The 20621-nt window shown below is 54.6% G+C and overlaps 3 protein-coding genes and 2 non-coding genes across 5 annotated transcripts; 2 read left to right on the plus strand and 3 right to left on the minus strand.

The window, feature by feature from the left end:
- Window positions 1–713: 713 nt before the first annotated feature.
- GAMT (guanidinoacetate N-methyltransferase) lies at window positions 714–4308 on the plus strand. Its single transcript, XM_076359523.1, has 6 exons — window positions 714–1123; window positions 1821–1966; window positions 2064–2127; window positions 2461–2528; window positions 3011–3121; window positions 3473–4308. The coding sequence occupies exons 1-6, from the start codon at window positions 940–942 to the stop codon at window positions 3611–3613; spliced, it is 714 nt and encodes a 237-aa protein (XP_076215638.1). The 5' UTR covers window positions 714–939; the 3' UTR covers window positions 3614–4308.
- Window positions 4309–4888: 580 nt separating this feature from the next.
- On the minus strand, window positions 4889–9033 carry NDUFS7 (NADH:ubiquinone oxidoreductase core subunit S7). Its single transcript, XM_076359309.1, has 8 exons — window positions 8958–9033; window positions 8532–8568; window positions 8130–8198; window positions 7543–7660; window positions 6639–6818; window positions 6508–6554; window positions 5609–5697; window positions 4889–5098 (listed from the first exon to the last, which is right to left on the minus strand). The coding sequence occupies exons 1-8, from the start codon at window positions 8971–8973 to the stop codon at window positions 5001–5003; spliced, it is 654 nt and encodes a 217-aa protein (XP_076215424.1). The 5' UTR covers window positions 8974–9033; the 3' UTR covers window positions 4889–5000.
- A 175-nt stretch (window positions 9034–9208) lies between these two features.
- TRNAN-GUU (transfer RNA asparagine (anticodon GUU)) lies at window positions 9209–9282 on the minus strand. Its single transcript has one exon. It is a non-coding gene; the product is annotated as a tRNA-Asn (tRNA).
- A 223-nt stretch (window positions 9283–9505) lies between these two features.
- On the plus strand, window positions 9506–9578 carry TRNAF-GAA (transfer RNA phenylalanine (anticodon GAA)). Its single transcript has one exon. It is a non-coding gene; the product is annotated as a tRNA-Phe (tRNA).
- Window positions 9579–10113: 535 nt separating this feature from the next.
- On the minus strand, window positions 10114–20459 carry PWWP3A (PWWP domain containing 3A, DNA repair factor). The gene is made up of 15 exons (XM_076359619.1): window positions 20413–20459; window positions 19687–19782; window positions 19466–19561; window positions 19108–19199; window positions 18682–18752; window positions 17231–18259; window positions 16503–16622; window positions 15998–16068; window positions 15445–15521; window positions 14868–14928; window positions 14282–14357; window positions 14104–14154; window positions 13217–13647; window positions 12203–12291; window positions 10114–11957 (listed from the first exon to the last, which is right to left on the minus strand). The coding sequence occupies exons 3-15, from the start codon at window positions 19520–19522 to the stop codon at window positions 11879–11881; spliced, it is 2304 nt and encodes a 767-aa protein (XP_076215734.1). The 5' UTR covers window positions 19523–19561; window positions 19687–19782; window positions 20413–20459; the 3' UTR covers window positions 10114–11878.
- Window positions 20460–20621: the final 162 nt, after the last annotated feature.

Below are 20621 nucleotides of genomic sequence, written 5' to 3' on the forward strand. Positions count from 1 at the left end.
TCGGCGCTGCGCGGGGGGGGGGGGGGGTGCGGGTCCGGCTGGGGGCTCCCCCCCCCCCCCGCGGGGCCCGGCGCCGGGCTCAGCGCCGCCTGCGTGTGTGTGTGTCCCCCCCCCCCTCCCGGGCCAGCCCTTCCTCCCCAGCCGGTGCAGCCCGGCTCCGCCGTTGGGGGCGGGGGGGGGGGGGAGTGTCCGGGTCACCCCTGCCACGCACCGGCACTGTGCACGGAGGGGCGTGGGGCACGGCACCGTGCGCGGCCCTGGCGCCTTGGCACAGCGTGGGGCAGAGCCCCGTGGGTGGCCCCGCAGCGGGGCACAGCACCGCGCACACACCACCATCACCCCCCCGGGGAAAAGCCCTTCCTCCGCGGCCCCCCCCCCAGCTGCACGGATCCAGCCCAGCTCCTGCACGCAGGGGCGCCGGTCGTTCCCGCTCCGGCCACGCACAGCGCGGTGCACGGTTCCACCCACCACCCGGGAGCGGGCCCCGTCCCCTGCACCCTCCACCCCGCCCGCCCCAGCGCGGCCCCGCTCCGGCCGGGGGGGGGGGGCACCGGTCGCTCCTGCCCCGCTCCGGCCGGGGGGGGGGCACCGGTCGCTCCTGCCCCGCTCCGGCCGGGGGGGGGGGGCACCGGTCGCTCCTGCCCCGCTCCGGCCGGGGGGGGGGGCACCGGTCGCTCCCGCCCAGCCGTGCCGGCGCAGGCCGCCGTGCGCGGCCGCTCAGGCCTGGTGGCCCCCGCCTGCCCCGCGGTGTCCCCCCGCCGGCCCCAGCTCCTGATAAGGGATCCCTTTCGCCCAGAAGGGCCCCAGCCCGTCGTGCACGCTCAGCATTTTTCCAGCCCTGGCTATTTAAAGCCGGCCAAGACCCGGGCGGCCCTTTCCCTCCCCCAGCACCGCTGAGCCCGGCCGGTGGACTTTCTTGCCCGCAGCGGCGGCACAGCCATGAGCGCCAGGACGGCGGCGGGGCCGATCTTCACGGAGGGCGAGGATTGCCGGGCGGCCTGGCGGGAGGCGGCGGCCGGTTACGATGCACCGGACGCCCACCTGGAGATCCTGGGGAAGCCGGTGATGGAGCGCTGGGAGACCCCCTACATGCACTCACTGGCGGCCGTGGCTGCGTCGAGGGGTAACGGGGGCCCCGCGGGCTCCGGGCCGTGCCGTGGGGTGCAGCTCGGGTGTGGGGAGCGGGTAGCCTTCCCACGAGCGAACAATGGGGGGGGGGGGGTACACGTTGTTGCCGGGGGACCCCACTGCATGCACCCCACTCGCTGCCGGCGCTCCCCACGCAGCGACGGTGGGCATGGGGCCGCGGTGGCACTTGTGCTCTCGTGTCAGGGTGACACATTCCCAAAAGGGGCTGGGGCTGCGGGGAGGAGGGGGGTGTGCAGCCGCCCGCGGGGCCAGAGCACAGCCCCGCCAGGACCTGCGGCTTTTTGGGCAGCGTTTCCCGCACGCCGGCGGAGGGAGGGTTTCGGCAGCACCGCTGCGAGCGGTTGTTTGTTCCTGCTGCAACCACCCGGGGAGGGGGGGGGGGGGTTCGATGGGGGCAAAGGGCTGCTGCGGGGTGCAGCCGGGGAGGCAGCGGGTGACGGGGGCATGGGGCTGCTCCTGGCTTCTCACCCCAGCGCGGGCAGCACCGTGCTTTCTCAACCCGCGCCGAAAAAAGCCCCATTCAGGGAAAGAGCCGGGCAGCGTTTGGGGCTGGGGGCGACTCCGAGGCAGAGGAAAACCAGGGCTCCGCGTGTGCTGGGCTTGCACCAGCTGCCCGGCATCCCTGGGGAGGCACAGCCCCCCCCCCCCCCCAGCTGCCCTCTCGTCCCCAGGCGGCCGCGTGCTGGAGGTGGGCTTCGGCATGGCCATCGCCGCCACCAAGGTGGAGGAGTTCGACATCGAGGAGCACTGGATCGTCGAGTGCAACGAGGGGGTTTTCCGGCGGCTAGAGGAGTGGGCCAGGACGCAGCCGCACAAGGTGTGGGGCGGGCTGTGCACCGGCAGGCTGTGCACCGGTGCGCCGTGCCGGTGGGCGCCTGCCGCCGGGGCTCACCGCTCTGCCGTCCCGCCCGCAGGTCGTGCCCCTGAAGGGGCTGTGGGAGGAGGTGGTGCCGACGCTGCCGGACGGGCACTTCAGGGGTGAGGCATCGCGCAGCTGAGCCCGGCGGGACCGGGGAGGGGGTGGCGGGGTGGGGGTCCCCACGGCAGAGCTCGGGGTGCAGGCGAGCACCCAGCCCGGCTCCCTCCCACGGTGGCGGGGACGGGGCTGCAGCCGGTGCCCCCGGGGAGCGGCACCTTGTCCTGGGGAGCAGCACATCGCTGCCTTCCGGGGCTCAGAGACACGGGGTGCAAATTGAAATAGGAAAAAATAGTAACAGGCCGTGAAGGGGGATCTTCCCCCCCGGCACGAGCCCCACCAGCGCCTCGGTGGTCTCTCCCGGCTGACGGACAGTCTCCGGTGTTCCTGGGCAGGGATCCTGTATGACACCTACCCGCTGTCGGAGGAGACCTGGCACACGCATCAGTTCACCTTCATCAAGGTAACGTGGCGGGGTGCAGCACCCGCACCTCCCACTGCCCTTTGCGAGGGGCCGGAGCCCCCGGCTCGGGTGGGTTTGGGGGAGATGGGTGGCACACGGGGCAGAGAGGGGAATTTCGGAGCTCAGGAGTCAAAGCCCGAGCTGGGTGTTGGTCTGCAGCCCTCGCCATCCCAGCACCCTCCCTGCCACCCGGGACTTAGTGCCTTCTGGAAAACCCCAATGTCCCCGTGATGTCCCCAGCGCGACGGTGGCATCGCAGCGCTTTCAGTCCACGTGGTCGCAGCCGGCCAGAGGGGAGCAGCAGGAGGGTGCGGAGGGCTGGGGCAACATCTGGCTCTGTGGGGAGATGTGAGAGCTTGGAGGGGGGTAAGGCGGGGGCCGGGTGCTGAGCCAGGGTGCTGCACAAGGCAAGGGCAGCGTGCTGGGTGCTGAGCCAGCCGCCCCCCCCCCCCCCCCCCCCCCCCCCCCGATTCCCGTTGCAGGACCATGCCTTCCGCTTGCTGCAGCCCGGCGGGGTCCTCACCTACTGCAACCTGACCTCCTGGGGGGAGCTGCTGAAGACCAAGTACACCGACATCGAGAAGATGTTTGAGGTGAGCGTTGTTCCCCGGGCTGGGGAGGGCCTGGCACCCCCAGCCCAACCCGGGGTCCCCGAAGTCGCCCTGTCAGCCTGTGCCCCTCCTGCATCCCCGGGCCCTCGCCCGACTGTGGCCGTGGAGCAGCACGAGCCGGAGCACTCCATGGCCGCTTAACTCATGGCCGGGGCTCAGCAGGGAACATCTGAGGGAAGGTCAGCGGGTTTTTGCCCACGGCAGCCCAAGACTCCCTGCACCCGGCCGCTCGCACTGTCCCGTGTCCCCGCAGGCCGGGGCTCGGCAGCATCTCCGCTCGCATCCGGGCAGCTCAAACCGCCGCTGCTCCTTTCCGCCCCTCCTCTCTCGCAGGAGACGCAGGTAGGGCACCTGGTGGAGGCCGGGTTCAAGAAGGAGAAAATCAGCACGACGGTGATGGACCTGGTCCCCCCCAGGGACTGCAGGTACTACTCCTTCCACAAGATGATCACGCCCACCATCGTTAAGCACTGAGGCAGCCTGGCACCGTCCCTCGGGGCTGCCCCGAAGCCGCAGGAAGCAAACGCTAAGGAGGAGAGGCTGATTATGTGCGCTGCCAGGAGGAGAAAAGCTCTTATCTCCTTCGATGCTAATGAGAGAAGATTGAAGCTGACTTATCTGGAGGCGGGAGACGGCTGGAGGCTTGGGATGGAAGTCCTGGGTCTCCAGGGGCCCTCCTGGACAAAAGGACTCCCTGCCCCACTGCGGGTGCCACCCCCCTGCCCTGGAGGGGTCTTCTGGGCTCTGTGGAGGAAGGTCCCACCCTGCGCCTGTCCCAGAGGCAGGTTTCCACTCAACCCCTTGTCTCCAAATACCTCGATTAAGCTGCAATTCAAGAGCGTAGATCAGAGCCTTTAGCCAAAGGGGTTCAAGGACGAGACATTTCCTCTAAAAACCGGATCATTTTTAGAAATCACGGGGTGGCTTTCCACACACGAGCCAAGTAATCTAACCCCGGCGGGAGAACTGGGGAAGACGGGGCACTCGGAGGCATTTCGGCTGCTCCTGGAGCAACTCCCCAGTGAAGTCTCCCCGATGCTTTTGGCTGAAGCCCACTGCAGCAAGCTCTGATCCTGACAAGCTCCTGGCAGTTCAGTAGCGCATAAATGACGTTTCCTCTCTCTACCCAGAAGGGATAAAAATCCATTAAAAAGGAATGAAATACACAACTGCTGTTTCAGAGCAATGTATTTGTCTTTCAAAAGCGCGTGTGTAACTCTGCGGCGACTGTTTCTCGTCCCGGGCTGCTGGGAGAACACCCCACCAGGCTCCCGGGACACATCCAGTACCAAAGCCCGCCGTGGGCTGCTTTATTCCTGCTCTGCCAAGGCGTGCTGCAGCATTCACTTTTATTAGTCATATTCTGATTTTAAGCATTAGTATTTTACTTACGTTATAGAAATATAATTAATTTCCGGCTGCCGTGCACGCAGATATAAAGGATTCGTTAGATTCTTTGTAGGAATTATAAGCAAAAAGCGGGCGGTGAGTAAGAGCCGAGCTCGGGGCGACCTCGGGGTTCACCTGGACGTGCGTTGGTCTCAGAACTGCCTAACAAAGCCAGAGGTTTCTGGCAAGGCATTTATCTCACAATAGGTAACTTCAAACGTTCCCCTGCCCTCACAGGCTGTTCAGACCAGAAAACACCACACCGAATGTCATCAAATGCAACTCCTGCTTTTTAATTCAGTTTTTAAACGAGTTAAAACGCTTCAGATGAGAGGGACGTATTCAAGAGAGAAGAGCATCTTATCCAGGTAGAGTTTTATTGGAAGGCTTGTGAGAATACAGATTTATTGTGCGTACGGATGCAAGCGGGCGCCCCAGGTGGGCAGTAAGTGGGTAGGTCATAAATAAGAGGCTATTTCCTATACCAGATCTGAATCTTCTTCTCCCGTTTGATTTTCTTCTGAAGCTGCAGGATCCCATACAGCAAAGCTTCAGCAGTAGGCGGGCAACCTGAGAGAGAGAAAAAGGAAGCCCGCGGGGCTGCTAGCTGCACTGCAGCGTAGCCAGCAGAAGGAGAACCGACCAGCCGCAGGCTTTACCCCAAAGCAGGCTGTGATTTCCCCCTGGCTTCGTGTACGTCACAGGCTGCAGAGTTCATAAAAGCAAGAGGGCTTCTTTAAAGTAACTAAAGAGATGGTATTTTTCGAAAAGGTCTTTATAAAACGTAGGAACGCTTTGCTTTTAAGCGAGGCGGTATCTCACAGGAGAGTACGTGGCTGACTGAACCACAGCCCACGCTTCACACGACAGTTACTGGCGAGTAACATCGCCAGAGGAGCTCCACTCGCTTACTGGAAACCCCAGGCAGACCCCACCGAAGCATCCGCAGCTTCAGCAACACAGTTCGAAACAGAAAGATCTTTAAAAACTACACCAAGCACCGTCCAAACGTACAAAATTAACTTCCCCCCCGTCCTGCTCCGAGTTAGCGCCGTGGCACGCAGAGGTTCTCTCTCCTACCTGGCACGTAGATGTCCACAGGCACGATGCGGTCGCAGCCCCTCACCACGGAGTAGGAGTAGTGGTAGTAACCCCCGCCGTTGGCACAGCTGCAAGAGACGGGCGGGTTTCAGCACGTTGTTAAATGCGGCTCGGCGGCCCACGGGAAAGATGAGCAGGAGGCGAAGGAGAACGTGAACCTGGCATCCGAGCGCTGTGAGGCAAGAAGCCACCCGACAGATTTTACCGAAAGGGATGGGGCGGATGCCGAGGTTTACGCCGTGGCCATTCAGCCTCTTCACAAGACCCGGCTGGAAGGCGGAGGCTACGCTCGCAGGCTGTTACATCTCAAGCTGAATCAAACCAAGCCGAACCGTTCCCGTTACTCTTACAAAGCAGATTTCAGAGGGTCCTTCCTCTCTACTGCAAAGGCTTTTTTATTTTTGCCACATCTGCACAGAGCGTTTCTAGAACTCGTCCTGTCCCCTCCAGGCCCCGGTGAAACGGCCGCCCTCGGCCCCAGCAGCTCCGGGAGACCAACAAGGTGTCAGTTCTTCCACGCCAGAGCTCCACGGAGCTCAGATTTCATGCTGCACAGTTGAAGCATTTTGAAAGCTTTCGTCTAAATGCAAATTCCGAGATTCTGGACATATACAAGTCCCCAGACTCTGACAGCTGCAAAAACCCCAGAATCTTTCACTGGGAAGACTCTGCAGTTCACAGTGACCTGACAGACATCATCCTCCTCACCCTAATCAAAGGGTCTTTATGTTTCACTTGTAACAAGGCCTCTTTATGTAATTTAAAGGGTTGGAAATACAAATGAGAAATGGGTTCCCCTCCCTCCATCTCCCCACTCAAGCGGAGACACCAGATTTCTCCCGTGCAGTAGAAGGCGATAAGGATGTCCCGGCACTTACCTCCCCATGGAGACCACGTAGCGAGGCTCCGGCATCTGGTCGTAGACCTGCAGGACACAGACATTTCAGATCGCTTTCCATCTGCATCCAGCGCGCGCAGCCGTGCACGAAGCATCCGCCGCAGCCTGTACCTTTCGAAGAGCCGGAGCCATTTTGTTCGTCAGGGTGCCGGCCACAATCATGACGTCAGCTTGCCGGGGACTCGCTCGAAACACCACCCCAAAGCGGTCCATGTCGTAGCGAGGAGCCGCCATGTGCATCATCTCCACGGCGCAGCACGCCAAGCCAAACGTCATCGGCCACAGGGAGCTCTGCGGCAGGAGAGAGGGGGGTTAGGGGTAAGAACGCTGAAAGCGGGAGCCGAGAGCCTGGGCGGGTGACTCAAAGAACAAGAGTTGATCAGACGGAAAAGGAAACAGAACAAGAAAAGTTTCAAGGTCTGTTCAGTCAGAGCATCATAAACGAAAAGGGTGTTTGCCATTACGCAGGAGAGCAAAACCCACGGCTCCAGGGAAATAGGTGCGTAGAGGTCCGTGCATTTGCAGCCCCAGAGATGCTGAACGCGCTCAAAGCCGTAGACGCTCCCCTTTACATCTCTAAATGCCGCTAAAAGCCACCTCAGAAGCCCCGCACAAGGGCAGCGGTGACCGGAGAAGGCAAAACTCGGCTAAGGCAGAGCACACTGGATTCGGGGCAGCGTCACTTGCGCAGCCTTCTCCACGGCACGGGGCAGCTGCGCGCTACAAGGACTGCGTAAAACCAGAAAGTGCCTTTTGCGTGTCACTGAAGGGCAGCTCCGTTTAGACAGGCAGCCTGCGCCGCTTTGCGCCACCCTCTCGTTAAGCGTCTCTCCCCCACTCTGACACAGTACCCCAAACGTCAACCTCTGGCCAAGAAACTTGGCTATTTCCCTGGGGAGAATTCTGAACCTATTTTTATCCTGAGGAGGAGACGGCTCAAATCCGTTTCCCACCAGCACCTCAAAGCATTTGACACCATTTCTCCCTAGTGAGCACGACAGTTTCAGCGACTCACCCTTCGCGCCCAGTTGATCAGGTCATCGAGTTTGGTGACAATATATTCACCCTTGCTAGTGGGGACGTAGGATTTTTTCTGGACAACAGCTGAGCTCTTTTGCTGGACTTGGGCAGAGCTGAAGACAAACGGCGCACTAGCATCAGTCTCCAATTATTTAGCGTAACTGCAGAACACAATCATTAGCCTCGAGGAGCTGTGATCCCATAAAGAATCCGTGGTACATCGCTTATGGACAATCTCACCCCCTCTGCTACCGCTGGAGACTGTTTATAACAGGGTTTTTCCCCCCCCCCCCCGCACTGTGGGGAGATCTGTGGCGTTCGGTGCTCAGGCAGAGCCCCTCTGTTGGCTGTACCCAAATTACGGAGGGTGCCTGGCGGGCTCATCTCCAGGGCTCACAGACTGACAGCAGCCTGCCAGTTAATCCTGGCTTTTAAGAAGCGAAGTGAGGCAAAGATTGTCATGCGTACGCAGGCAGAGCTACAGCAAACAGGTGGTTTCTTCTTCCCCTGTACCACTGGGGATCCCCCGCCCGCGGGAGGAAGGGCACAGCTGAGGAACCCGCCCTGCAGCGCCAGCGTTACCTGTCAGCACGGTCAGCCGCTGGCGTCCGATGGAGCAGCTGAGCGTGAACACTTGTCACGGCACCGGGCCTGGGGAAAAGAAAAGCCGCTGCACCTCCGTGTGACATGGCCGCACACCCCCCCCCGCTGCCCCCCCCCCCCCCGGAGCACACACCGCTGCTTCTCCCCAGAACCGGAGAAAGCAAGCGCTCTGATCAAACCCAGCCGGAGGAGAGAACCCGGCTGAACAGCCGACGCTCCCACCCACCCCGACCCCCCGACCCAGCCCACTCGGGGCTCTCCCTGGCACGGGGGAAGCCGCTGTCAGCTGCGGGGCTCGGGGGTGCCGTCGCCCCGGCTCCCCCCCCCCCCCCCCGCGCTCACACGCACGGACACCCGGCGCCCTCCCGCCCCGGCCCTCACCGCCAGGCCGGCACGCCGCGCCGAGGGAGGCGAAGACCTGCAACGAGAGAGCACGGGAGAGCTCAGCTCCGGCCGGAGACCGTCACCGCGGGGAAGGGAACGGCCCGAACCCGGGAAGAGAGCTCAAGGCGGGACCCTCGCCCCGGAGACGAGCCCCGGGCTGCCCCGGAGGGGACAGGGACACCCCACGGCCCCCGACCGCTCCCCGGGGCCCTCAGCCCCACGGACGAAAGTCACCCCCGAGGAGAGATGCGGTCCCTGCCTCGCCCCGGAGCCCCCAGCCCGGCCCGGTCCCCCCCTCAGGGCCCCGGAGCCCCCAGCCCGGCCCGGTCCCCCCCTCAGGCCTCCCTCCCGGCTCAGTCCCTCCGCAGAGGGCCGAGGCCTCCACCCGGTGTCCCGGTGCCCCGGTCTCCCGGCCCCGCTCACAGCCCAGCGCCGCCATCTCGCCCGCAGCCCTTCAGGCAACCTCTGGGCGCGGTGCACCCGCTAAGCGGCCCGGCGCGGACCCGGTGCGCCGCCTCAGCGCGCCGGCGGGGAACGCGGGGCGGCGCGGGGGAGTTCCGCGGCCAGCCGCCGGGCCCCGCCCCGGCCCGCGGCAAAACGAAGGGGGAAGGCGGCGGGCGCGTCCCGGTGCGGCGGGGCCCCGGCGGCGCGGCCGCGCAGGAAAAGGAAGCGGCCGTCCCTGGGTGGGCTCGAACCACCAACCTTTCGGTTAACAGCCGAACGCGCTAACCGATTGCGCCACAGAGACCGCGCTGCCGCCGCCGCCGCCGCGCCCGCCGCTGTGGGCAGCCCGATCGCGCCGGCCCCGCCCGCCCCACGCCGCCGCCGCCGCCGCCGCCGCGTCCCGTCCCGTCCCCCCCACCCCAGTCAGGCCCTCCCGCCGCCCCGCTCGGTGCTCGGCGCCCACCCCCGCCGGGCCCGGCCGCCCCGGGGGGGGTCACGGGAGGGGGCGGGGGAAGCGCTCCCATGTAGCCGAAATAGCTCAGTTGGGAGAGCGTTAGACTGAAGATCTAAAGGTCCCTGGTTCGATCCCGGGTTTCGGCAGCCGCTATTTTTCCTACCCGCGCCTCGGGCTGCGCTGCCGAGAGGCGGCCAAACCTCCCGATCCTTCCCGTTAACCCCCCCAAAACCACCACCCCGCGTCGGTGAATGCGTCACACCCCCCCCAAACCGCGCTCCGAGCCGTTTTAACGTCCTAGAAACAAACGCAAAGCAGCAGCGCAGGCAGGTACCGACGTAACACCGCGCGCTGGAGGAGGCAGCTCGGGTGAAGGAAGGCGCTTCGACTAAAATCGGACAAGCTCGCTCCTGGCAGGGATGATGTACGCGGGTAAGTGTTTTAAATAAAGCACAGGAACAGAAAACAGTAAGTTTGCTTTCTTGTACTCGCCCCTACGTTTAATAACGTGAAACTGGGCGACTGAGACGTGATGCTACGGCTTTATCCGATACACAAAAATAAGCTTCACCCGATATAAAATTCAGGTGGAAGCGTCTGCCTGCGCGCACCAAAGACCACAGCTTAGAATCGGCGTTTGGAATAAACGAGCGTATTCAAACAAAAGTAACGACAAGCCTGTGACGATTCACTTCATCCAACTTTAATTGATTGAAGACCACATAATTCTGCACATCGCAAGACCGAATGTGGCCTGGAGGCATGAATAGTACTGTAAGGAACCGTTAATGCCTGGTTTTTAAAGAGGTACAGGTTTTAGAGTGCTTCAACACAACGTACGCTCTCGGTCGACCTTAGGCAGAAGGCGGCAGTTTGATTTTTAAAGAGAACTTGTCCACGTTGAATCGAACTGAGACAGCTTTGGCCGAAAGGTATGAAAGGTAGGGACCGAGACAAAGGCAAGGTGATTTGGGAGTTCTGCTGCTGGTTTGAAGAAGGATCTTAACAGTACTTTAGGAATTTTAATTGAGAAGCGTACACACGATTACGTTTTGAAGAGGGGAACCCGAGGACACGCTGATCTCTGAACGACCGCAAACAGCGCCCGGCTTTGTGGGCTGGAAGCTTCTGCATTCTGAAACAACCGCACCTGACCGAAGACTCCTCCGTTTGTGAGTGCCACTCGCGCCTCCAGAGTCAACTCTATCAACTTGCCGTTAAATTTTCACACGGTCACAGAAAACGCATCGTCCCTTCTTTGTTTTTCCATCAAAACTTGTGAGAACAGTCCAGTCAAGTACCTATTGTATTCCTATGATTTAGGTACTTGTGAATGTCCCTTCGGCAACGTGAATAAGGATTCCAAATGCATATTGAAACTCATTATAGAGTACAGAGCAATTAAAAGCGTAATTAAAATATATTCAGATAATTACTATAGCCAGAATACACATCTGTATCCCAATTTACATGTAAACTTCTTCCTTAATTTCAAATCATCTTGGTTTCTATTGGACAAGCAAGTAGATCCCGTTTTCATTACAATACAGAAAAATAGGAATCATTGGGCTTTTATCGTTAAACAGATACCAGTAACACTGCAAGTCTGTCAAAGGCAATTTGCAATACGCTACGCCTTCAGCAAACTACGCACGATTAGAGTTGATATTTAAATCAGATAGAGACAATTAAAAGTGTTCCTAAAATCATGGCCTCAAAACACATTAAAACAGCATTCAAAACGCTTTCACTTTTAAACAGAAAAGTGAATGTTTTTTGGTTTTTAAGCAAACACTGGATTCCTTTTCCACTGAATTTTACAGTTGTCCTATCAAGAAAAACAAAGCCTTTGTTATTTAGATTGCATCACGAGGTACCAATTTTATTTCCCACGCTTTGAGACATATAAAGCAAGAAGAGTCAACCCGCTGGGAGCGCCTTCAGACGGGAAACCTGCGTACGTTCAGTAGCAGCAGAGTCGTCAGGCAATGCGTGGCTACGTAATTCACCAGCACCTGTTTGTCTGAGGACAACAGCCCTTCCTTTGTCAGGTGCTTGGCCAAAATCATTCATACAACACTTAGTGTCACATCAAGGAGCAATGCAAAACACTCGCAGTTTTCGCAGGTCGCGTGTTAAGTGCACGGAACGGGCGAGGACTGGGGCGGCCGCGCACCCGCAGCGCCCCTGCACCGTTTGCATCGTCTTTCACAGGCAGCTGAACACGGCAAGACCAAGGGAAGCAGCGTGCAGCTCCAGTACGCGGAATCGAGAGCAAGGACTGAAGATACAACTGTGCCTAACGGTAGTACAGCGTTATAACGGCTACATCTTTTGGAGATATGCACACGGGTTTTAAAAAGCAAGAATTACACGTTTTATACAAATAACCACTTTGTTATATACACGCAGTGCCTGGATAACTTGGGAAAGTTTGTACCGCTGCTCAGACGCTGTCTGCAGATGCTAGTTTGCTCTTCCACTTTTTTCTTTCTAGAATTTTTTCATCGAATATTTCTCTCTCCCTGAAAAGAAATACATTGAAGTTCTGGAGTGAAAACAATCTTAACACATTGAAGGGTTCGCGATGTGTTACAGTAACTCAGCAAGAACGTTTCCCATGTTCAATCACTTTGTTACTCAGACAACGAGGAAGCTCGGCCTTACAGAAGGGAGGATGCTGAACTCCCCTGCCCTTACACTCACATTTTTCCGTATAAACAGTAAACCAGTAAGAAAAATTCAGAGAAAACTAAAAATAGAGAGATACCTTTTGCTCACAGATGGTCCTTTTATGTATTTCTCTTCTGCCTTCTTGTAATCTATGTCATCCACAGCAGAAATCGCATAAATGATGGCCTATAAAAGTATTTCGTTCATTTATACTCGTGAAACAGAAACTAAATTACAACCAGCGATTTGAAACTCTCTCAGCAGATGAGCACGTTTTTGGAATAAGGTTCCTCCATCACTTAGGAAACTTGGAGGAAGCTGCCTGTTGCGTACCTCAAGTTCTTAAAGAAATAATACAGACTTGACCTTTAGCATTCCCAGGAGAGTATTTTTATAACCAGGTTCAGGTATTCTTCATAGCAGTTTTGTTTCTGCAGAAGTTACTAATGTTCTCCCAGGAAAGTTCCTAGGACGAACTGTAAGCATCTAAAAGTAGAACTGTAAAAACAAACAACCCAGCCCCCAACACACACAAAGAACCCAAGAAAACCCAGAGATGACTTGCCAAATTAAAAAAAACAAACAAACCCAAAGCTTTGACGAGTTTCAGAAGTAATCAAAATACACCAGCAAGCAATCGTTCTGCCTTTAAAAACATCACACTACCTAAAGCTTCTCCGTTCTGTGCCAGCGGCTTAAAAATCGGCGTTTAGAGTTACATCGCTCCACAGCTCACCCATAACCCCGCCAGTGCCAACATCCGCGTGTAGCGATTAATACTGGGGCTTTATTTATGTTCTCCAACATGTAACGTAAACCTGCTTGTTCTCCGATCACCAGCCCACAAAAACGTGGCTCAAGAGCCTCCTGCCCCGATTTTAATATTCTTTGCTCAAGATATACATAGAAACTAAGCACAGTTCTGTGCCCTTTGAGCTGAAGGGACCGTGACCCAAGCTGGCAGGTAGGTAAGCAGGCTTGACTCTGTCCGCCCGGCTCAAACGCCACCCAGCTCCCGGGGGATGCTCCGCAAGCCAGTAAACTCGGATCACGTAACACTAGCGTCATTTACTCTAACGTTTACTTTTCTCAGCCTTTCATGTTTACTTACTTCAGGCAAAAGGACATCCGAGATAAATTTTATTCCATCTCCATCTATTTGATGCAGATTTTTAGTGTCTATTGCACGATACACTTCCTTCAAGTAGTTCACTACGAGGTCTAGTTGTTCTTCGTCCTCCAAATACGTTTCGACGCAGGTCACGTACTGACTTGAATTCAGGAATTCCTTCAGCCACCGGGATTGTTTTCTGCTTTTCAAAATAGCCAGAAGATGCTCTTCGGCCCCCTTAGTCTTCACTATAAACTCCACTATCTTTTTATTCGCTTTATCTCTAGCGGCTCTTGTTCTGTCAGGAAGAAGTTTCTTGCAGGGCTTCTGAGGCGAAGTTTCTGATGAAGACTCTTCAACATCTTCCTCTGCCGCGTTCGGAAAGGCCATTTGGACCAAACCTTGATAACCTTCCTTTCTAACTGGGTAGCCTGAAAGAAAAGCCACAACCATTCGTACTTAAATATACAAAACAAGGGGCGCTCTCGCATACATACTTACGCATACAAATATAAAATAAGGGACTTTCTTGATAAGAGAGAAGTTTTCCTTCCTCCCCTACCAAAGAGGGTAAAAACCCACCACCACCACCACCACAATCTTAATTTTGCCTTAAAAAAGAAAAATTAGGGAGTTGAAACTCTGACAGGAGCTCTGAAACGAACTCTCTACAGCCTGAAGTAACCAGTTACCCGATTGTCTTTAACAATCAATATTTATTTAGCTTTTGTTGTGGGACTGAAAACCCTCAGAGCGCAGTAACGGCGGGTAGTCGTTTTAATGGTACCCCCTCATGGGTCTGATGCCTAACTCAACACACACCTCCAAACGTTAGAGCTAAACTTACCTACCAAGAGAAGAATACGAAAGATAACGCATTCACTTACTGATGTCAGCAGCAAAATATTCCAAGAAGGATCCCGTAAAAGAATGACAACCTAAAAAGCCCAAAGCAGGGTTATTTATCAGTTCAATTAAGCCTACGCCACAAAGCTGCCAGTTTTGGTGTTATCTTTTTTCTGATGTACATCAGAACAGATGACATCATCCGACTCATCTGCTTACCTACTCTAATTCGATAGTCAGAAATCAATCGAATACACCACTCAATTTCTTGGCGATAATCTTCTTTGGCTCGTGCCTACAAAACGAGAGCCGTTTTCAGTCCTAAAGAGAGCAGCCTATTGAAGCTTTTCAGGTCTAGGACACCAACCAGGTAACGGAAACAGCTAACGGCAACGGATCAAAGTTTACTTGCAGTTTTCTGCATTCTCCCGAAATTCAACTCCTGCCACCGCTTTGTCATGCAGCGCGAGAGTGGCTTTGTTGTACGTAGCGAAGTGAAAACGCAGTAAGCGTCCTAAGCAGCTGCCTGCCCCCCACATACACGTGATCTCAGCAGCAGCCTCACTGAGATGGAAAAAGCTGCCGGGGGATCCCATGCCCATATTATTCTCCATTGTGCGGAGCGCGAATTACGTTTGTTTACTTTGTTGAACAGAGCGAGAGAGAACAGAGAACGGTGAACAAACCCAGACCAGTCCAGCTGCACCACGCTCCTCCCGCAGGGTCAGCTATACATTGTCTATACAGCTGCATTCTTCCCAACACGCCTATACACGTGCAGTTACGTGTTACTGGCAGTACTTACTATGAGGTCCTGCTTTTCTTCACAATCAAAGTGCTTCAGATTCTTAAGAGATACCGAGAAACTTGATGAAACAAAGAAACACAGTTAGGGAAGAGAGGCAGCTGAGTTGCACCTCTATTTATTTACCGCAATTCTACACATCCCTGAAAATTAGGTTTCATAAGGGATTCAGGAACGCAGGTTTTACTAGTTTTGGTTTTCATAATAAGCTAAAACTATGGAGTCTTTTAACAAGTGAGAAGTACCTGGTTTTAAAACAAAACTAAAGGCAGGCCTGTGTTTCCAGAAAGTTTGGGCACGACATGTAAAACACATTAGTGGGGTCCCCAGCCCCCTTTTTTTTTTTTTTACTTTATTCCTCACATAAGCATCAGCTGTTCGCATGAATGCCAGCCTGCCTCAGCTGGCAGCACAACACAGCCCACACCCGCAAATCCTCACTTTCCTTGGTCCCTCCCTCTGAGATCAACCTTAGTTTTAACTGACAGCGTAATCGCCCTGTACCAGGAAAAGAGTACAGGACGCTGCCTGAAAGAAACCGAAAGTTCAGAACGTGCTCAGAGTCCACAACATTTACCCTTTTTTCTTGTCATTTGTATTCCCTTCTATTAACAGCACACACGCCTTTCTGTGTTTCCGCTTCACGTTTTTTACCTGTTGAAAGGATAAAGTCTCGTTAGCTTCCCAACACCCTTACAAAGCAGGAACATTTTCCATCCGTATTACACAGCACACCCCATACTTAAAGGAAGTTACACAAATATGGAAAATTAAGTTTCAAGTGGCAAGAATAGCAAGTTACCCCAACGGAGCGTTTGTTAGTGCACAAGGACCCATCCTTTCTTTTGTTAGTTGGGCACAACCCTAATTCACGATACAAGATGTAAAGGCTCAGCAGCAATCCTCTGCTCCAATACAAACGTACGTGAATCAACCGCTATTTTTTTTTATGGGCTTTTGTCATAGGTAAATTTACTTCTGTTATCTTTGGAACGCTTCTACTGGAAGATCTTTAACATGTCCAGCTCTACACAAGTCAAGAAGGGCAAAGGACACTCAAGAACTCGGTAAGCTGCTCCTTATCAGACCCCTTGCAATATCACTCTAAGAAGGCAGCGAGCTGTTCTTACCACTGCTGGCCAATAAGGATACCTTCGCAATTTGCACCAGACCAAAATCCCTTCTTCGATTGATTGTGGTTCTATGATGAAAAAATAAAGTAATTTTTCTTTAAAAAAAAACGAGACAAGACAGTTAGCTCGCCCTCTCTTATCAGCCTCCTTTCAGGGTTTCACTTCAATGCTTTTACAGGTTTCACCTAAGGTGACAGGGCATCCCCCCCACGCCCCCCAAAATGCAGCACAGGTAGTTCTGAATACAGGAACTCGGACATTTCAATCCTCAGCCCTTGCCCAGTTTCGCAGTGATTTGCATTTCATTCTGTTTCAGAAAGCCTTTCTGGGGGATCCAAGAAATGGATTTTATTCCAAGCTTGAACAAAGCTGGATTCACTTTCTAGAAGGGCGTCGTGGTCTCATTACCACAGCTCGTCAGCAAACTAGAAGCACACAATCCCTAAAAGAGCACACCAATCTTGGGTGAAGAAGTCTCGTAATAGGTACACTGATGTCTCACCTTGATGCGATAAAATACTAGGAAGCTCTTCATCCTCCTCCTCGTCATCTACCAGAGCTGAGAGGCGAGAGAGACTCTCTGAGGAAACGATCTTTGAAGACAGGTCAGACGGTTCCAGTCCTGCCAACAGCAGCAAGCACCGGTGTTCGTAAGCGCGGAACAGTGGTTAAAAAAGCATCAGCTTCAGACCAGGTGAAACACACGACTGTGTAAGTGACCCCCCCAGCAGCGTGAGTCACCGTAACACAAGGGTCTGTCGCACCACACACGCTTTCGATTCTCTGCCTAGGTAGAGGCCTAATAATCTGAACAGAAGGTGAAGAAGGGAAAGGAACAAGAACAGGCTGGTTTCAGGACTTTGTACCAGCCTGTTCCTTTACGTAACGTCACTTCATCTGAACGCTGACCTGCACACTAACTAGATAGCAGTACAGAAAACACCCACTACGCGTGAAGTCAGCAAGTCACCTAGCGAAGGGTAAGAACTGCTGCCAAGTACCGTTTTTCAAGGCAAAACCCTAAACAACTCCAGACAACCTAAATGCGACCACTAGTCTTTAGCCAGCATTAAAGCGACTGCATTTTCTGCTTCTCCAAAACTTCAAACAAAATTAAAATCAGAAATTTAAGAACCTCCTTCACAAAAGCACTGCAACATTCCAAGATGAGCAACAGTGCTCGGCAATCAAACGGGATGAAGTTTTCCCTTCCCCAAGCGACATGCCCACCTTCATCTTCCTCAAAGTCAGGCAGCTGAAACTGCTTTACTTTATTCATATCCACGTGCGAAGTATTCTTATTTTCCTCCTCTTTAAGCTGAGAGGGGAAGCTATCAGAAAGCGTCCCATGGTTAGAAGGCCCAGATGAAGATTCAGGGCGATTCCTGCATTTCCTTTTTCTGTACGAGGACACGGTTGCACCGGTCTCTTGTTCTCCATTAATCCGTTTTAAACTCACTGGCTTTTTTCTTCCAGCTAATTGCTTTGCTAGACTTTCGCTCTCACTACTGATGCGTTTTTCCAAGTCATCCGAGGCACTGTTACAAGAGGAATCCAGTAACGTCCTTCTAGGTTGACTTCTGGTGTTTGCCCTTCTGACAGGTACCGCTGCGTCAGACTTGCAGGGGTCAGACAGAGGAGACCCTTCCTCAGCAAGGGGCCGTGCTTGATCCTTGGGGAAATCATTCCCACACGAGACAGGTGATCCCGCACCTCCTGGCCTTTTTCTTCCTTGCTTATGTTCTTCCTCCTTGGGCTTAAGGGAGACTTTACTCCCTGGTTTGGACTTTGTCAACACTCTGGGCTTGATTTTTTTCTGTCTTGGTAGGGATTTTGACTCTGGTACTTTGCAATTTTGACTATCCGAGTTTGATGTATTATACAAGTCCCCAGTACCACACCTGGAAGGGTTTGTTCCGCTTTCATGTGCTTTAGCGCTCTCCTCCAAAATGAAGGAACCTTTCTGGTTTTGTTTTTTTGTATCAGTCTTCAGGCTGGGGCTATTCTTTTGTTCTCTTTTCTTCTTGGAAGTCTCAGGCTCCAACTGTTCTTTAGAGTGAAAGAGCGACCGACATCTACGTAAGGGGGTAGATGAGAGAGACCCTGCATTGCTCTCCTGGGATAACCGAGCGTTTCGTCCTCCTTCTGAAGGTGGTACTTGTCCGGCTGAGCCATTTTGATTCAAAATATCCAGGGCAATTTTAAGAGAACGGCGATATTTCAGTTCTTCCACAGCCTCACTCGAATTATTCCTTTGATCTGATGAAGAATATGCAATAAACGCAATGAGCTTTCTTTGTATATAAGAAATTTTAACTTATAGTATAACTTTTGCTTAAGATGCAACTTAACACTTAAATCACCCGTGACTCTTCAGGCAAAGTATAGAGGGACACACACGGTGCAAGCTTCCAACGCCTTATTTTGCTGGAAGCACACACAAGTGTCTTCACCATGCCTTCCAGCACACTACACGAGGGAAGAGCAAAAGCAGCTGTGGTAACGTTCAGTCTCTTTTCAAGCTTTATGGATGGAATGGAAAGAGGGGAAGAGAAATGCAAACCCACCCCCTCAATAAATACATAAGCGAAACGTGTAACTACTGTCCCCCAGGCTGAGGTTTTGTGTATATTTTACATTCAGAATATATACAAGGCAGCAATGTTTTGACACCTCCTCACCTAAGTTAGAGGCGATGTTTTCTATATGTTCTTCCTTCAGCGGTACAGCATCTGCACAGTTCACACGGATCCTGAAAATACAACAAAGCTGACCAAAAACGTCACAGCGCTAAGCGTTACTAACAGCATGACACTGCTTTCATCTGGCAATAAACTTGCAGTACTTTTTTTCCCAAAAAACCCTGTACTTGTTAGCAGAAGGTAAGGAAAAAAAAAAAACCACCTCACATGAAGAATGCCTGAGCTAACAGTACGCTGTTTATGGATGTATATGGCCGGCTCTGAAAAGGCAACGGGTTTTGGGTTAGCCATCTAATTCTTCTGTAAATCAATGATCTCGTTTCACAGATCTCTTCAGATAAAGGGATTACTTCTTTTTTTAATGTCTAAGAGTGCAAACATACGACAGTAACAAGGATACTTAACTGTTCTTTCAAGCCAAGTATTTCAACTGTAAAAGAAGTCTCCTTCGCGTTAGTAACAGACGTTTCCCCAGCCACTCCAGTTTTGCACAAAACCTACATTCAAGAGAAAAAACACGTGTTTAAAACCCCTGACCAGGTCTGTTAGACTACAGGACAGATCTGACGTCAAAACATTTTCAGTATGAACAGCACAGAACGGACCGATATTCCGCGGCACCTGGTTGCAGTATTGGGACCCCTACAGATCAGCCCTTTTTTAAAGTAGACACGTGCTTACTTGGAGCTCTTACTTACTGCTCCGTTTCATCCATTTCTAAGTTATAGCCACACACCTTTCCCCATTTGTACATCTGCTTTACCTTTGCTGGCCATAAACGCTTCTTCCACATGCAGAGAACATACTCTTGATCCGTCATGACTGTGTTTCACGTAGGAAAGGAAAATTCCAGCGTGCTCTGAAGAAAAAGGGAATTAAAGAGTTACCCAACACTTGGTCCATTTTTGTCTGCCTTTTTTTTTTTTTGGAAGAAATATAGGATTTAAATAGAGCACGTATTATTACAGTTACGTATCGTTTTACCTTTGAGATCGCTGGACTATATTATTTTGCATGCGTTCTCCAAAGTTAAGTTCTAATAGCGCGTCTTTCTACAGCATCCTTCCACAGCAAGGAGGCCTTACGGAGCGCGTAGGGGTGGAAAAAACACTGTCACACGTAGATAAGGAAACGCTGCCGCCGGCCTGCACGTCCCGCCGCTCCCTCCTGCCACACGCCGACCGGGCAGGCCGGGACCCGACGAGCCCCCCCCACGCCGCTACAGTTTTTATACGTAGTTTACGACCGTAACCCGAGCGAGCCAGCGACGGGGTTCTCAGGCGTCTCCTCAAGCCCCGAAAGGCTTTGAGAAAGACCCGTTAAGGGCAAGACGGTCCTCCCGTGCTTACAGAGCCGGAGAGGGACGCCGCCGAGGCGGGCTGGGACGCGCCCCTGCCGCCGAGGGACAGCGAGAAGCAGGCGTTACTGCCGCACCGACGCGCCGAGCCCCGCGGGCTCGGGGCGGGGACACAAAGCCTGCCGCTGCCCCCCGCGGTTGAGGGGGAACGACGAGGCTCCGACAGCTCCACCTCAGCCGGCTCCCTCCCCCCCGCCCTGCCACGGTTTCCACCCCTGGCTTCCCGCCGCCCAGCGCCGGGGGGGGGGGGGGGGGGGGGGCCGCCCCGCCGGGCCCCGCCGTGAGGTGAGGTGAGGTGAGGTGAGGGCCGCGCTCCCCTCAGGGCCCCGGGGCGGGGGGGGGGGGGGTGTTACCGTGCGCGAACGCCAGGCGGACAGGGCCGCCGCGCCGCCTCCCTCCGTACCAGGCCGCCCGCCCCGCCCAGGTCTGCGCATGCGCCGCCCTCCTCCCCCCCCCCCCCCCCGGCAACGCCACAGCCAATCAGCGGGCCCCCGCTCGCGCGCGGGACGCCTCCCTCCCGGCGCCAAAACACACGCGCTGCAGCCAATCGGAGCGCCCGCTC

Source organism: Aptenodytes patagonicus, chromosome 25 (assembly GCF_965638725.1).
Source record: "Aptenodytes patagonicus chromosome 25, bAptPat1.pri.cur, whole genome shotgun sequence".
In the NCBI taxonomy this organism is placed as follows: domain Eukaryota; kingdom Metazoa; phylum Chordata; class Aves; order Sphenisciformes; family Spheniscidae; genus Aptenodytes; species Aptenodytes patagonicus.

Bases quoted from the DNA above. Each gene is read 5' to 3' on its own strand.
- GAMT (XM_076359523.1), top strand. From the start codon at position 940: ATGAGCGCCAGGACGGCGGCGGGGCCGATCTTCACGGAGGGCGAGGAT. The intron at 1,124-1,820 runs GTAACGGGGGCC...TCTCGTCCCCAG, and splicing joins GGCCGTGGCTGCGTCGAGGG to GCGGCCGCGTGCTGGAGGTG. The intron at 3,122-3,472 runs GTGAGCGTTGTT...CCTCTCTCGCAG, and splicing joins ACATCGAGAAGATGTTTGAG to GAGACGCAGGTAGGGCACCT.
- NDUFS7 (XM_076359309.1), bottom strand. The intron at 5,698-6,507 runs GTAAGTGCCGGG...CGTCTCTTGCAG, and splicing joins TACGTGGTCTCCATGGGGAG to CTGTGCCAACGGCGGGGGTT. The intron at 5,099-5,608 runs GTAGGAGAGAGA...TCTCTCTCTCAG, and splicing joins TGTGGACATCTACGTGCCAG to GTTGCCCGCCTACTGCTGAA.
- PWWP3A (XM_076359619.1), bottom strand. From the start codon at position 19,522: ATGACGGATCAAGAGTATGTTCTCTGCATGTGGAAGAAGCGTTTATGG. The intron at 18,753-19,107 runs GTTAAGTATCCT...TTGTATTTTCAG, and splicing joins ATACTTGGCTTGAAAGAACA to GATCCGTGTGAACTGTGCAG. The intron at 14,358-14,867 runs GTAAGTACTGCC...CTCGTTTTGTAG, and splicing joins AAGAAAAGCAGGACCTCATA to GCACGAGCCAAAGAAGATTA.